We start from the raw sequence: 17082 nt of genomic DNA, 5'->3' as shown, positions 1-17082 counted from the left end.
AATCTTGATGGGAAACAAGTTCCCTAAATTTATATCCCAAAGAATTCCTTCAAAAAGTCCGGTTTGGGGGCACCTGACTGGCTCAGTCAGAGGAGCATGTGACTCTTGATCTCAGGAGTCATGAGTCCGAGCCCCATGTTGGGGGGCAGAGATTGCTTAAAATGAATAAATAAATTAAAACTTTAAAAAAGTGATTTAAAAAACGATTTACAATAAACAGTAACCTTTGTTTCCATTTGTTCACGAAAATCTCAAACCCGTTCTAAGGGGCAGCTGATGTCCAGCTGTATACTTTAAGACACGACGTTTTATATTGTATCTATAATATATACATTTATGTTTTCTTAATGTTATTAACATAATCAACCCACCTGAAGGAGCTATTTGCTTCTGCAAACAGAAGCTTCACAAAAAGTTGGTCCTACACCCTGACACCATCCTCTGTGTTCCTGCCCAGACCTTGCTCTTTCTGGAAGCTTCTGGAAGCACAGGTCCATCCACCTTCTGTTTCAATTCTGCCAAAGGGTTTTAAAGGCTAAATACTGGAGTTTTCAGAATACTTCACAGTGGGTGTTCCAGAGGAAAGTAGTTAATCATCACTGAAATTTACATTCCAAATGAACACTTTCTGTGCTTAAAACTCTCAGCTAGAATATTGCATCAAAAGACCCCACCAATGAGGAAGACTGATGCCAGAGATGCCAAAATCAACCCGCTGGAAAACACTGGTTTATAACCTACTTTTTGTGAAAATGTACATTAGGTCATTTTGCTCTGAAATTTAGAATCTCGAGGAACTAAAAGACACTGACATTGTGTAAGTTTGGCAGACGATGACATCCTCTGCTCAGATGTGGTAAACCGACGGAGCCTCAGTGTTGTACAGTTTGCCCCTGAAAATCACATTACTTCGAAGTCCAGTAATGCCGATTTTTATTCAGAAATACTTTCATATCAGACTAACTGAAAAAAAGTTTAAATATTCAAAAGGGATAAGAAATTACATGAGTCTTAGAAGCTAGTCAAACATGCGACATTTTAAGAGTGACCTTTAAAACAGTGTAATTTAGCCCTCAGAAGTAATTTACTTATAATTATTACAACCGAACACAAATATACCATATATTACTCTTTAGGTCTTTGTTTTACATTACAGTATGTTCTTATCAATGGGACACTTGAAAATGTTTAAACCTGCAGAAAAGCATTTTTTAAAAAACATACCACAGGAGAAAAAGAAGCACTGACAACATTCCTGTCCTTTACATGATGTGTGGAGATGGGAAACACGACCATAAAACTCTTATTCCATTCTTCTGGGAGCCCTCTCTCAGTATTCGCACTTGGGTCTACTGTTGCTTACACAGGACGTCTTAAAACAATTTCAGGTTTAAAATGAACATTTTGTCCCTAAGTGAGCAATGTGCCCACTTCCACTATTCACTGTCATTAGTATCTTCTGAATTCTCCTCAGGGGGTTGGTTGCGGGGCACCCCGGAGATACGCAGACCCTGTAGGCAGCAAGCCCTGCCTCACGGCTGAAACACACACTCAGTGGTTACCACAGTGAGTTAAACTGCTTTAGGAGCCAACGTGGGACTCAGAACCATCCCTAGGATATTGAAATTAGGGGAAGAGCCCTGGAAGCTCGGCGTTTCAGAGAAGCAGCCTCAGAAGGAAAAACAAGATGGCGCCTCAGTGTTACTGGACCGTTAGTCCCTCCGTGAGGGCCTCTTAGCAAGGCCTTCCTAGCGGCACCGAAGGCAACAACCACCCCCCCAACTCAGCTGGGTTCTGCCATTGGGATGTGACAGGGCTGGGGGGGGCCGGGGGAGGAACCCAGAAGCTGACACTGACCTCGGGGTGAAGGTAGGGGCTTCGAGCACTAAAACCCCAGCATCTCTCGAAAAGCACAGCAATCTCTGGTGGCCTCACAAGTTGGGGCTGCAGTTTTGGGAAATGAGGTGAAACTAGTACCAACTCTTCCCTTCTTTCAATCAGAAGAAAATAAAGCCTCTTTAAGGCTTCTTTTAACGAGAATATAAACCTGACTTAATTTAAAAAGGACAGTTTAGGTACAAGAACTCCAAGGAAAGAGTGAGTCGCAGACAGTGACAGCCCTTGAACCTCCGGGGGTGGGGGGGCGGGGGGGGAACCTACCAGGTGGGGGTTCAGCCACCACCCCAGCCTCTCGGAGTGTGGTTAATACTGTACTTCTGTCACAGGCATCGCACGCTGGCCCTCGCGCATTTCCGCTACACTTCCTCTTGCCCTGACATCCGACATACGCTTGCTTACTCCTCTCTTCCAGAGCACTTCTTCTGAACAAAATTCGCTGTTACTGTTTCATCTATCAAGCAATACATACATCAAAACTCAGATTTGTCTTTAACAACAAAGTGCTTAAAACCACCTATGCAATTGGTTTTCACTTCATTTTCAACCAATAAAATCAAACTCGCTTAGGTTTACAAATAATACTGAAAAAAGGAGTGAATCTGATTATTGTCTTACATTTTCGACAATGTGCCTTCGTTCCCAACTTTCTCTTACAGTAAATGATTTATTTCAGTACCTTAATGAGTTGAACTCTTGTTTGGAAAATATAGAAGGTACAAATATAGAGTATTTCAGGATAAAAAATTTTCTTAATATAAAAATGCCTTCTGTTTCAAAATAACACTTTTAGATTCTTGTAGTTTTAGGTTTGGTAGCTAAACTGTTAAGGTTTTATTTAAAAAATAACAAGAGATAGTAACGGTTTTAAATACAAACTTCTAGAGGAACCAATCACACCTGTGGACCATCCCCGCAGAAAAGTTCAGTTTCTCAACAAGAAAACCCCAAATACTTTAGTTATAAAATAAAATTCCATTAACAAAGATAGAAATCTATGCGCCTCACTGATTGCCAGAGTTGCCCGGCACAGCTTCAGTACCACAGAGAATTGTCTAGAAAACAACCTCCACAAAGTGTGCAAGTGCTGCAAGTCGGACAGATGGGAGTCGGGCCGGGCCCTAGGGACCAAGTCCTTCTCCTCAGCATCTTTCCCAGGCTCAGACGCCCGGCCTGGCCCCTTCCACACGCTGCCTTCAGGGCGCCGTCCTCCAGGCCCAGGCAGCGCGCTGCCTCTCGGGTATCGGTGAGGAAGAACGAGTTAGGCGAGCACTTGTTTTCAGCTGTAAACGCTTCACAAGATTGGGTCCCCATAACAAGCTGTGGGAGTTCAGATGAGCCTGGAGCTTTTCAGGAACTGAATGAGGACTCGGTACACGAATGTGTACTGGCAGAGGGTCTGCACCATCATCATCCTCTGTTGTCTCAGCATGTCAAGCACCCTTGGGATGTCCAGCACCTGGAGGGAAGAGACAGCGATGAGGGGGGGTGCTGACCCCCACGGAGAGCGGAGGGGTATGGGCAGTAATCTGGTCAAGAAATGGACACTTTCCCCCTCAGCGTCTTCTAGAAGCCTCCGGGGAACTTGTTTAGAAAAAACTGGTAGGCCTCTAGGTCCTTTGTGCCCCAGCCCTGGGTCCGGCCCACTCCTCCGCCCCAACGAAAGGACATAGCTACCTCATTGTGTTCCAGACAGGCGATCATGACCTCTGACAAGATGACGACGCCAGTCCTTCCCACACCAGCACTGCAATGGACCAGCAACGGAGGGTTGGGGCTTCTTGGCTCACTGGTACTATTTGTATGGCGTCGAACAGACTGGATCTCTTCAAGGTATGCTGTGAAGTATCAATGAAACAGGAAAATACACAGGCATTAAGGCCCATCAAATTGACAGTTTCCCGATTACCATCACTGATGGGGAGGACTCCAGATAGAGAGCGTGGGGTGCCAATTAACCACCTCCCACCCCTCACTGACAGTGTGACTGTGGGCGAGTCACTGCCTCTGCCCCGACTTCCAACCACCCCTCTACAAAATGAAATGGAGGAGACAGTCTCTAGGACTCAGTTCTAGCACTCTCCTCTAAACACTTAACGCCCTTATTTTTAAAGCAAGCCCGAAGGGATCCCTGGGTGGCACAGCGGTTTGGCGCCTGCCTTTGACCCAGGATCGAATCCCACGTCGGGCTCCCGGTGCATGGAGCCTGCTTCTCCCTCTGCCTGTGTCTCTGCCTCCCTCTCTCTCTCTCTCTCTCTCTGTGTGTGTGTGTGACTATCATAAATAAATAAAAATAAATAAATAAAATAAAGCAAGCCCGAAGCTTCTGTGAGATAACATAAAGGAAATATCTCTAAAGCCTAAGTCTTCCTCCATGTGGATGCTTTAAGCAGAGATTGTGCTGGGAACGAAGATACTTACATAAAAATCCCTTGAGGTCCTCTGGACAGCCATGCTCAGGCCAGTCTGTGTACTGGAGATGCCACACTGTCCTCTCCTGCCCCGTGAGCAGGTGCTTCATCTTCAGGCCTGTGGTGGCGTAGCAGCCAGAGTCCGTGCGGAACCGAGTTGTGATCTTAAACCTCCCATAGGTGACGGTGTTGTGCCGGGAACCAAGTCGTGGCCAATACCTGAAGCTCTTCTCCCTTCCACCCTCCTGTTAAAGGCAGGCACGGTCAGGACGCAGCACTGCATCCAGCCAAGGGGGCCCCATCACGCAGACAGTGTGTCTGCAGCACGGAACTGCAACCCCACTCTGCCTTCTTCCTTCAAGGCCAGGACTCCCTGTGACCAACATTAACTGCTCCTCTCAGGCTGACCAAATCAAGGAAGAGAGATTAGTCCTTACCTCCTCTGCAGTCACCATTGCTATAATGGCCACTCCCTGTTCCCACACCATCTGCCAAAAATCCTGACAGGTATTCTGTAATGGTCCCTGCGTGGCAATATAATCCCACTCAATTCCACTGACAGAGACCTGAAATTAGAAAAGATTTTTTTAAAGAAATTAGTATGTGGGGCGCCCAGGTAGCTCAGTCAATTAAGCAGCCGACCCTAGATTCAGCTCAGGTCATAATCTCAGGGTCGTATGATTGAGCCCCATGCTGGGCACGCAGCTCAGTGGGGAGTCTGCTTAGGATTCTCAACCTCTTTCTCTCTAAATAAATAAATCTTTAAAAATTAATCAATGTGTATTTATGTAGATATGCATACATGTATGCACATTCGTTTATGGTGGTACTAAAAAATGAATTGAGTTATTCAGAATAAAGATTTCTCTTATTCTTTTTCCTTGTTAATACAATTCCTATTACTACCAGATTATAAATGTATGGACTCTAAATTCACATATCTACGTGGCCTGGGGCAATTTGCTTAACCTCTCTGACTCTCTATTCTCATGTGTAAGATAAAAATGTCCTGTACCTCATAGGGTGGTTGGCAGGACTAAATTAGTCAGTGTATAAGGTGCTTGCACATAATAGGTTTTCCATACACCGTTGTTAGTGCTGCTGTTACGGTTCTTCTTAGAAAAACAGTATCACCATAACAGTATCCTAAATTTCAAACACAGTTTCCCTTCATGAAGTACTAAACACACTAGGAAAAGTAGTAACAATTCAGCCAAAACCGAGGTTAAATGCCAGATTTCTGGGGCAGAAAAAATACTCCTACTGAAAGTGGTCTCCCCTCTGAACTTCTAAGTCAAGGTCACCCTCCAGAATGACACTAAGCTTCCACCTGAGGAGGCATCCCCTTGAGGACAGCCTAAGGGAACAGAGCCATTGCTGGATCTGCGGCCAGGAGATTGGGTTAAAGCCCACCGCCACCCGCCTCCCCACCCCCACCCCATGTTGGTGACCACAGTGCCTGGGTTATTCTGCCCACACTTTCATTCAGGGCCGCCGGCTGGAATCTCACTGAGAGGGGCTCCCTCGGTGCTACCAGCACCACAGTGAGTAACAGGGTGTGGGTGGGGGTCTGGGGCCACCCCAGGGGAGGTGTCAGAGCTTTATTCAGAGGAAAGCACAGGGAGCCCCATGCTGGCAGGTGACAGATCTAGGAGCTCTGAGGCTTGGCCACCTTCCATGCTCTTCAGCTGACCTCGGTAGCTTCTGCAATACCCAGACAGGACGACTTGATTCAGTTCTCACCCATCCAGTCACAAGAGGCTGGATGAGTTATTCCACAGAAATGCTTGGTTTTTAAATAAATTATACCCAAATTATTTTTTTTTAAGATTTTATTTACTCATGAGAGACACAGAGAGAGGCAGAGACACAGGCAGAAGGAGCCCGATGCGGGACTCGATCCCAGGACCCCAGGATCATGACATGATCAACCATTGAGCCCCTGCCGGGTGCCCCTATACCCATATTAAAAAGCACATGCAGATTCCCAAAGACCATGAAGTGTACTGGCATCCACAGGCAGACTGCCAGGTCTCTGAAAGCGAGTATGAAATTGCACTCATCAGATACCACTTGCAAATGAAATAAGATGTGGGCAAGAAGATAGATACCTGACCATGGATACTTCCTCATTCACTCCCAACAAGGAAGCTTCTCCTTCTCAAAATAAAAGGACTGTATCTCCAAGCAGCACATGCAAACTGTACGATGATGCAGAAGAGAGAGCCCCTGGTTTCCCTCACCTACCAGGTGGGAATCATCACTTTTTCCCATTTTAATGGGTGTAACATGACCCTAGTTCAATGGCATCACACTGCCCCTCGGGAAAAAGTGGCACCGCTTCCACAAAGAACAAAAACGATATTGAAACATGATCCCAGGACAGCCGGGATGGCTCAGCGGTTTAGCGCTGCCTTCAGCTCAGGGTGTGATCCTGGAGACCCAGGATTGAGTCCCACGTCAGGCTCCCGGCATGGAGCCTGCTTCTCCCTCTGCCTGTGTCTCTGCCTCTCTCTCTGTGTCTCATGAATCAATAAATAAAATCTTTAAAAAAAACAAAACAAAACAAAACATGATCACAGGAAGGCTACCTGGGTGGCTCAGTCGGTTTAGCGGCTGCCTTCGGCTCAGGTCACAATCCCAGAGTCCTGGAATCCAGCCTCAAGTCAGGCTCCCTGCTCAGCCAGTAGCCTGCTTCTCCCTCTACCCTCATCCCCACTCATGCTTAAATAAGTAAGTAAATAAATAAATGAATGAATAAATTAAATATTAAAAAAAATAAGAAGTAAAAAAAAAAAAAAAAAAATAAGAAGTGATGACAAGAATGATGCAAAGAGAACAGACGACACGCGGAAAAGGTTTGGTGACCACCATTAAAAACACCCAGACAGGGCTCCTGGGAGGCTAAATCCATTAAGCCTCAGACTCTTGGTTCTGACTCAGGTCATGATCTCAGGGTTGTGAAGCTGATCCCCAAGTCGAGGCTCTGTGCTGAGCGTGGAGCCTACTCAAGATCCTCTCTCTCAAAAAAAATAAAAATTAAAAAATATAAAAAAAAGAAAAGATCCTCTCTCTCTCTGCCCTTCCCTGCTCACGCACGTTTGTGTGTGCTCTCTCTCGTGTGCGCTCTCTATAAATATAAATATATACTTATATATATTAACTTATATTATATATTATAATATGTTAATAATTAATATATTATTATATATATAAATATTTTCAAAACAAAAACCAAAATACCCAGACATCTTTGCCACATAAGAATCAATGCAGGTATGTGATCACGAAAAACTAGCCATTCTGCCACTCTGGAGATAATCGATGGGCCAGAAAGAAATCTCTAGATTTAGAAGAACAAAGTCCTAAGGTCCTCAGGTCAGGCCAAAGAGTGCTCCCTGACTCCTGGCAGCAGTGTGGGGGGCACGGGGCTTAGCACGTGGGAGGGCGAATGCGGCTTTGGCTCTATTGGTAAAACACCTCCCACCCAGCCAGGTGTATGGATTTCCCAGCTTAATAACATAATTTGTCCCAATGATTCCAACCAGGCTGTTTTTAGAACATAGACATGGATACAGTTCTCATCATTCCTGTAGCTGAACTCACAACTTCACAGCCTGCTGTAGCCCTGCTCGCTCCTCTTACCTTAATATGTGACGCGTTGATGTAGCCCGTATTGTTTTCTTTAGTTGGGACCAGCTCCACTCTGGCGTCATCGTAGGGAAGGACATCTTGGAATCGATTTCTTTCTGCGTTTTCAGGGAGTCGTGCTGTTGAGCACTCCCCATCAACCAGCCGTTTTTTAAGAATTTTTTCATATTCTGTGAATACCATTCCCTGTTCTAACCGCTGTTCCAGAATTTTACACTGTAAAACAGAACGTATGGGATGATCAGTGTCGTCCTATGTCCACACTGCATTCTCTTTTTTTTAAAGGTTTTATTTATTTATTCATGAGAGACATAGAGAGAGAGAGAGAGAGAGAGAGAGAGAGAGAGAGAGAGGCAGAGACACAGGCAGAGGAAGAAGCAGGCTCCATGCAGGGAGGCCCGACGTGGGACTCGATCCCGGGTCTCCAGGATCATGCCCTGGGCTGAAGGCAGGCGCTAAACCGCTGAGCCACCCAGGCTGTCCCGTCCACACTGCATTCTGACGGCATATCTGAAGCCTTGTTTTCCCACTTTAAGTCTAGCATTATCTAGTAGTGAAAACCCTAGGTGAAACCACAGCTAAATTTTTAACAAGCTGTAACACTAAGAGTTAAAATAACAAATGAAAGCACCTTGTTGGTGAGAAGCAGAATGCAGAGTTCTATTTAAAAGTGAAAACTGGCCTAAATAATTGGTTGGATAAATTTTCTCTAAATCTATGGTCAATTTTGTGACTCCTAGGAGAGAAAGAAAATTCTCCTGGAGAACGGTAAGTCCTAGCGTACGTAGGAGAATCAATTCCAACCTCTATGAACAAAGGCTTCTGTTTGTTTTCTGATCTATGATATACAGAAACTGAAAAAAAGAGTTAATACTGAAATTATCTCCAGGATCCAGTTGTAAGCAAATTAATTTTTACTTAGCATTATTTCATGCCTAATTTTGATATAATATAACCTCATAGCAAATATATCTTGGTTACCAAGAAAGTCGTGAAAAATTCGGGAACTATTTACTCCTGAGATGAATTTTCAGTACAACGAAAGCAATCAGTGTCTGTTCTCTTTCCTGTGTGTACCCATGTGTACTTGTAGAATTCCTCTAAATTGAAAAGCTATAAAAAAATCAAGACTGCTGCAGAAGGCTGGAAGAAGGTAAAGAGCATTCAGAAACCAACAAACAGAACCGACATTTACTCTAAAATTATCTAACATATTAGATTTGTCCCAATTTTGAGGTCCAAATTATAAAATGCCTTAACACTCATTTACGATGATTAGATTAGCAAAGTCACTAAAATCTCAAGAAGGCACTTCTGTGGCCTTTATGGATCATTCCAGAGAAAGCGTACCAGTATATCCATGTCTCGTACATACCCTCTCGTCATTGGTGGCTCTGGCGGGCACTTCCTTTCCTTCATCAGGCAGAGGCAGTCGAGAGAGGGAGAGTCCATTTAGGGCAGCCAACTTGAGAGGACCAATTTTTTTAGCATCTACCCGGCTCTTTTTCATTCCCTACAAAAATATTTATATATGTATGTATGAAATATACACGAATACAACCCCCTTGAAAGGCAATTTCAGGGTACTGAGGACTTGAAACAAAGGGAAGGAGTGTTCTCCTTCGCCCACAGGCACGGGAGAGATTACGCTCCACACGCACATTTGTTTAGCAAACATTGGGAAGAAGACATTCCTTTCAAGGCCAAAGCCCTGATAAGTCTTGCAGATAGAAGATTTTGAAATACAATTCAAGTCTCTGTTGTAACGAAAGGTGCGGCTCCAGGCAGGCAGCATTCCTCCATAGAACTCCCAAATTTCAACACGTGATACGCGCACAAAAATCAGTGACAATCCACAAAAAATGGGTTTTACACGAAGTTACGTGACTGCAACAGGCTTTTGTGATATTTTAAAAATATATAACCTAGTTCTTTTAAGTCATTCTGAAAAGATGAAGTGTTTTCTGTGGTTGCCCCCTTTCTGATGGGTGGGACCTGTGTTGGATTGGTGACACCTCTCAGAACGGGCACATTTTTAATTAGGAAAATCAAAGAGGACTGAAATCTCCATGGTGACGTCAGGAAGATGGGCTACAGGACAGGACATCTGTCTCCTGGAGATGCGCATCTCCTAACGTGACTATAGGTAATGATCTTCCTCTCTTCGGCAGATGAGCCCAAGAAGGCGCAGTCTCCTCAGACACGCCACACCTCCTCGGGGGGCCACGGCAACCGCCACAGTGCTGTGACAGGGTGTTCTCACGTCTCACAAAGGAAATGAGCTTTACACCCCAGCTCTACCAGTCCGGGCAGGCGAGGTGGAGAGGTTGTTGCATGGGCTAAACTGTCACGATTCTGACTTGGGCAGAAAACCCCAGTTTGCTGCTGTTTAACAACTGATGGGGGGCTCTCGGGGGGAGGGTCCTGACTGGCCCCGTTGGCCAGTTTCCCCGGTGCCAATACTCAAGCTGCCAAGGGAACATCAAGGGGCTCGCCAGATTCCTGACAATTCAAGCCAGCTCTAGCCAGCCAGGACAAGGTGGCTCCAGCTGCCCCCCGCCTGAGAATGAGGTCAGGAGGGCCACCCTACCATGCCGGCTGGAAGGCCAGGGTCTAAAGCCAGTGGGTGAAGAAAGGCACACACAGTCAAAACCAGCACCGCCCTGGAGCATGGTGGACCCAAGGGGTTCGGGGCGCTGCCCCGCTGTGATTTCTGTGAGAACCACCACCCGGGACCCAGCGAGCACAGGAGCAAAATCTGTACCAGGCTGTGGGAGCACTCCCACCAGCCCACTCTTTTTCAGATAGCAATCAGGTTCCGGGGGGTGGAGACGGGTGGAGAACTCTAAAGTGTTTCTGCTTGTCTGCAACTTGGTTCACTGTTTTTAATACTAAACTCCCATAACCTTAATTCACATGTGAGTATGGAAACTAAGTCCGTCTGTTTTAACAGTGAAGGTCGTAAGAGTGAAGGTCACGGCAACCCCACGGGACTATGAGGAGGCCCAGGGGCTTAGCGAGGTGGGGGGTAGGCTCTTCAGTACTTGAGAAGTCAGTAGGAGACAACCTCACGTACAAGCTAACTTCGACCTCACTTCGCCACACTTCGACCTCACTTCAGCACAACAACTCTCTGGGGTCAGCTTCCCTTACAAATAAGAAAACGTGACAAATAAGTAAAGGAGTCAGAGAGGCGGAACAGCTTGCCCAAGGTCACAGAGCCACCTCTTTATAAATGGCAACCAGTGTCAAAACAATAAAAACCTTTCTTTAGAGTCATCTATGTTCCATCATAGAATCTGCAAAGCAGTTTTCATGCCTAACCTTAGGTGGGACTTAACACAGCAGGCAGGGCAGAGGTGACAGTCCCCTGCTACAGAGGGAGAGAAGGTTCTGATGCTGCTGGGTCCAGCCCACGGGGCAGAGAACTAATAAATGGGAGGGTGTAGCCTCAGACCCAAGCTCTTCCACTCTTAGGTCCTATACCTTTCCCCAGAGCCACAGCTGCCATACATGTTCTTCAAGCAAGGAGAATCCGTTATGCCGAAGAAGGGAGCAAGAGCATAATCCAATCACAAAATTGTACTAATACTGTGGCTCTTAAAAGTCAACAAGGGAGGAAAGCGGTCTTTTTTTTTTTTTAGAGATTTTTATTTATTTATTCATGAGAGATACACAGAGAGAGAGAGAGAAAGGCAGAGACATAGGCAGAGGGAGAAGCAGGCTCCATGCAGGGAGCCTGATGTGGGATTCAATCCCAGGACTCCAGGATCACACCCTCGGCCGAAGCCAGGAGCTAAACCTCTGAGCCACCCAGGGATCCCCGAAACCTGTCCTTTTAGAGAACCAAACTCATCAAAAGCCTCAGAAATGGGGGATCTTGCTACATCCCCTTCAAAAGGTACAGGGACCATATGTGTGAATAGTGGACTATACTCAAAACAAATGTCATTTGGGAAAAATATTTTAGTCATGCATAAAAATGATGGATAGTTCTGGGGCCCCGGGTTGGCTCAGGTGGTTAAGCGTCTGACTCTTGATTTCAGCTCAGGTCATGACCTTAGGGGGGTGAGATGGAGCCCCACATCAAGCTCCATATGTTGGGCAGAGAGCCAGCTTAAGATTCTCTCTCCCTCTCCCTCTGCCCCCCACTCACACACTTTCTCTAAACACACACACACACACACACACACACACACACAAACAAAAGATGGACAGTTCTTGATGTGATTAGGGAAACTACTATTAACTATGAAAAGGACCCTGTCCAGCTGGCTCAGGGACTGAGGTAGAATTACCTTTCAGAGACACATCCACACCCTGTCCCCACCCCGAATAGTTGATCAGGATCCATACCTTCCACTCCACCCGACCTGAGACACACTGGTCTTTACTGTTCAGGTAGGGAAGAATATAATCCCAAGAAAAATTTAAAATAAACTTAAAAAGTTCAAGCCCCAGATTCATCAAAAGCAAACATGGCTTTTGTTTTTTAAATCCCCAGCACTATTTTAAGGGGTCTCAGTCTACCTCTACACACTGCAAAATTTGTGAGTTTTCTTCAGTTTTTGAAGATACTATGCTTGTGATGGGTCCTCAAGCCTGAGTATGCAGACTATCAGGTGGGGGAGGAGTCCTCCCTGCCAGGGCGCTGCGAGAACCTGGGAGACGGACTGGATCGGCTAATTAAGTGTGTTAGCTCGGTTAGAGTGCGGGGCTCCCGGCACGGAGGTGCGGGCAGCAAGGAACCAGAGGCCTGAGCAATGCAGCAAGATGACTTGGAGAAGCCGCACTTAAATGACAAAGGCACACATGCCTGGCCAATGCCTGTGACTCAAAACATTTGGGTGGAAAGAGAGAAAACAGCAAGGCTGAGATAAGCAATAGCTACTTAATAAAACATTATATACAATATACCTCAGTGTAGAACAGTGTAAAATATGATGGAGTAGGGTGCAGAGATAAACACGGGTTTAAAATTCCAGTTCAGTCACCCACTAGCTGTGTGACCTTGGAAAAGCTACATTAACTTCTCAGAGTCTGTTTTCTCTTCCCAAGAAACAATAGGCCTGTTGTAAGCTGGACGCGTCTCAGAACATGGTAAAAATGCCCCAGGAATGGCAGCTAGAGGTGATGTTATGCTTTTATATTTTGCCCCAAATAAATAGGAAGTCGTAACTCTTGGTTACTTTAACCATGAGAATCAAAGAGCTGCATTTTCTCCAAGGAATCTTTTTTCTAAAGACACTTGGGAGTTCTCAGGTGTTTCATCCGGACAAAGTGCCACTTTCCCAGCTCCAGATCACTGTGAGGCCCTCAGAGATCATGGCCAGGTGAATTCAAGCTGCACCCACACACTCGGACACCAGCAACACCCGCGTTGGGGGGGTGCTTCTCAGACATGCAGCCCCGCCCTGCTGCATCACCCCATGGGGTTTCTCACAGGTCACTAACAGAGCAGGCTTGCGTCTTATCTTCCTTTTCCTTAACACGGCAGCGCTAGGCCCTTCCCTCCTGCCCTCCACTTCCATCCCAAGCTTCACTTTCACTAATGATCTCCAGCAAAACTACTAGAATGCTAACGGTTCCCCTTATTTCCATAGACGATCGGACTCAGTGTTCCAAATACGACAGAAATGGTGTGGGTGTGAGGCCTGGGGGATGAGGAGAGCTCACGGAGTGCAGCCCGCCGGGGCACAGGCGCACACTCGGCGCCCTCGGCTCACCCGGCTCACCCGGCGCACCTGGCGCCTTCAGCGCCATTGGCTTACCCCTAGCGGCGGAAGGCCTTCCACGACGTTCTTCTTTCCAGAGAGGAGATCCGACACCGGCCGCTGCTTCAGGGAGTCCCTCCTGGCTCGGTAGCGCCCCGACGTGGTGAGGTCGGACTCGGACATGGAGGGCGTGAGCAGCCCCTCTCTGCGGGGTCGGTGGGCCTCCCTGAGCAGAGGCACGGGCTCGCGGCCTGGCAGGGCACCCTGGCCCAGGGCAGCAGGGGTGGGGCCGCCGGGGCCGCGGGAGGGGCCGGGGGGCAGCGGTGGGGGTGGCTCTGGGGAGTGGCGGCCCCGGGGCGCGCGGGCCTGTGGAAGAGGCACCGCCAGTGAGGCCACGTCCTCCTCCAGGTCCTCCTCGTCCTCGCTGCTGTGGATCAGCATGGTGGCGTCAGACAGGGACTTCTTGTGGCCGTAGCCCAGGCCTCCCCGCTCGTCCGCCTGGTCCCGCTCGGCCCTTTCGGGGAAGCAGCCGGGCTGGGAGCCTGTGGAGACGGGCCGCGGCGGTGGGTCGGCGGCCGAGGCGGACAGGGTGCGCTCCTTGAGCCGCAGGCCCTCGAGGCTGTGCGCCAGCCCTGCCACCTCGATGCTGTTCCTCTTGTGCAGGTGCGCACGCCGGGCGGCCGTGAGCGGCTCGCTGACCTCCTGCAGGGAGTGCGCCACCGGCAGGCTGGCCTCCTGGAAGGTCTGCACCGAGTGGTGCACGCGCCTGGTGATGAGGTCGGGGTTGCTGCTGCTTATGTACAGGTGGCGGGACAGGTCCGGGGTGCTGTTGGCCGGCCGCGGAGGCGGGTAGGGCGGCGGCGGGCGGTACACCTGCGTCCGCATGATGTTGGGCGCAGGGTAGTCCTGAGCCTGCAGCTGCACGTTGGTCAGCTCGGGCACACTGACAGCACCCACCACCGGGCGTCGCTCGGCAGGGTGCGGGTACGGAGACGGACTGTGGAAACTGTAGTTGAGGCTGAACGGGTAGTGGGCCGACTGCGGGGAGGCGAGGTGGGCGTGCTCCCGAATCTCTGGCTGGCTGTAGACCAGCGCATCGGGCCTGCTGTAGGCATACGAGTTGCTGATGTTGAGGTTTCGCAGAGAGTGGCTCTGCCTCTCGGCGTGCACCATTCCTCTGTTGAGCTGCTTCATCACCGTCTCGTAATCCGGGGTCGGGCGGTAGGACGGGGGGACCAGCGCGCTGTGCCGGTGCGAGGGCACATAGTCGGGCCTCATGACGTCACTCCCAGTGATGCTTGGGTTGGAGGACACTGGGGAGGGCTGCAGGTAGGGCTGCGGGTTGTTGAGGGAGTTGGTACTGTGGGCACTGTATACACTGCCGTTTCGGATCCGGCCACTGGGGTCAATCTGGGCTCGATCCAGACTTGTCAGAGAGTGACAATAGTATCCATTCTGGTTGGTCGCAAAGAGGTTGTCTAGGAAACAAACACATTTAAGAGGTATTTTTAAATGTGATTTTAAGATGTATAAATTGGACCCATGACTGGGCAAACACTGAGATAGGCCCTGAAAGCTGATGACATTTTCAGTGTTGCTTACAAAACTCCATGCAGAAATAACCTGGCTTTACCCAGACTCTCTGAACGACTGTGGGTGTCTCATTTCCTGGAGTCCCGGCATCCTTATCTACAGAATGGTGATGGCTCGCCTACTCTGCGGGTGGTATTTCAGGATTTGGCCCCCAGTAAAGATGAACCCAATCTGTCCAATATTAAGAGTACAAATGATTATAAAATACTTTTTCTGAAAACCAAAAACATTTGTTTCGCTACAAATCAAACAGACTTTCTGGATCTCTGGGTGGCTGGAGGCAGAGGTAACTGTTCAACAAGGCACTGGACCACTAACCGCTCTCTCCCCCTGGTGGGGGATGTGGGACCTGCTGACGCTGAGCTGGTTCAAGCATCAACCATCTGTAACAAGCTCCTTAAGAGGAATTCTAAGTTCTCTGCATAGGCTTTTCTAGAATGAAGACAAGAACAATAATGCCATAGGCTCTGCTTCTCCAGGTCCAACAATGTCACCAGTTGCTGTATACCTTACCAGGGGTCAGAAGCCAGTCACACCAGCCCTCCACCCCATTCTGGCCCCCACACTTCAATGAGATGGGGATCCACAGGCAGCAGAATCACGAGCACTGTCTAATCTATGGTGGCTGCATGAGTGCCTGGTGGGGCTGCAAGGAGGCAGGCTGCTTCTGTCCAATCTGTACCCAAAACACCATCACTACTGAGGGTGATTTCTGACACTTCAAAGAGCAGCTCAAGTCAGGTCCTTCAGAGGACAGTTGCCTTTCAAGAGCTTTCCTTCTGGGATTCAACAGCCATGTAATGGTTTAAGTGATGAGTGATGATCAAAGTGAGTATGTCACCATCCAGTGTGTGGACGTTACTCAGGGGGCACACAAGGAAGAAACAGGGCTCAGACGCGTCCCTGTATCCTTCCTGCTGATACCCACGCTTCTGGTCCCTGTACCTCTCCCACACCTGGAATGCTCGGCAACCTCAGAGGCCCAGGAGATCCCTCTCCTCACTGCCGCCACAGCTCAGGTCCTCGCTCTGGCCTGTCTGTGCAGGCATAATACCCAGCCCTCCTGGACTCCCTGTCTGTGGGCTCCTCCCTACACCAGACTTGTCACAGACTGACAAGTGACCATCCCTCTGTGAGCCCATGAGAGTACTGATGCTGAGTACTGATGAGGAAAAGAAATGACTGGAATCCAGGTGAGTACAGGGGAAAGATGTATAGAACAATCACAACTGAGGATATGTTACACCAGGAGACTAAGTGTGACAGGTCCACAGTGGAGGAGGGAAGGCTCTCTTGCAGCTTGGGCTGGGTTGAGGGGGACAGGGAGGGGAGAATCAAGAACCACCTCACGGAGAACGCAGCATGCAAGTGGCGTGTGGAGGTGGGCGCAGGGAGGGCATGTCCAGCTTTTGGCAGCAGCCAGAGAGCACAGGATTATCCCTCTTCACCCCTGGGTGTCTGTCAGGCATGGTCACATGACCATGAGGGAAGGAGGCCGCAGTGGCAGGGCTTCCCAGGAGGGAGAGCCAGGGTGCCCACGACAGTCAAGGGAAAGGGAACAGAGGGTTGTCAGTTAGTTTCCATGCTGCCTCCCTGCCACCATCCTGACCAACACTCCCGGTGGAAAAGGCTCCTCCAGCCAGAAGGCCTGAGGCAGGCACCCACAGTGCAGAGCCCTCCTGCGGGGCAGGATGGCCACGTAACCTAAGCAAGACATCACCTTTATCGCATAGGCCCCTGAGCCTTCCCATAGCACAATCTAGCCCACTCTGATGGGACGGGAGCCTGCGGCCAGGAGGGTGCACAATGGCCTCATA

General features: G+C 48.6%; 1 protein-coding gene across 3 annotated transcripts in view; it reads right to left on the bottom strand.

Moving 5' to 3' along the window:
• Nucleotides 1–916: 916 nt before the first annotated feature.
• Nucleotides 917–17082, bottom strand: part of PTPN21 (protein tyrosine phosphatase non-receptor type 21) — a 79560-nt gene continuing 63394 nt past the window's right edge. For all 3 annotated transcript variants that reach the window (XM_041758931.1, XM_041758933.1, XM_041758932.1), the window contains exons 13-19: nucleotides 13730–15150; nucleotides 9334–9471; nucleotides 7953–8174; nucleotides 4745–4873; nucleotides 4318–4552; nucleotides 3574–3734; nucleotides 917–3355 (exon numbers count right to left, since the gene is read on the bottom strand). In XM_041758931.1, the coding sequence (XP_041614865.1) occupies nucleotides 3227–3355; nucleotides 3574–3734; nucleotides 4318–4552; nucleotides 4745–4873; nucleotides 7953–8174; nucleotides 9334–9471; nucleotides 13730–15150 (2435 nt within the window). In that variant the 3' untranslated portion in view covers nucleotides 917–3226. The remainder of the gene's footprint in view (nucleotides 3356–3573; nucleotides 3735–4317; nucleotides 4553–4744; nucleotides 4874–7952; nucleotides 8175–9333; nucleotides 9472–13729; nucleotides 15151–17082) is intronic.

This window comes from Vulpes lagopus, chromosome 6, assembly GCF_018345385.1.
Source record: "Vulpes lagopus strain Blue_001 chromosome 6, ASM1834538v1, whole genome shotgun sequence".
NCBI lineage: Eukaryota > Metazoa > Chordata > Mammalia > Carnivora > Canidae > Vulpes > Vulpes lagopus.
The sequence above is the reverse complement of the archived record's forward strand: the minus strand, read 5'-3'. Positions and strand labels throughout refer to the sequence as shown.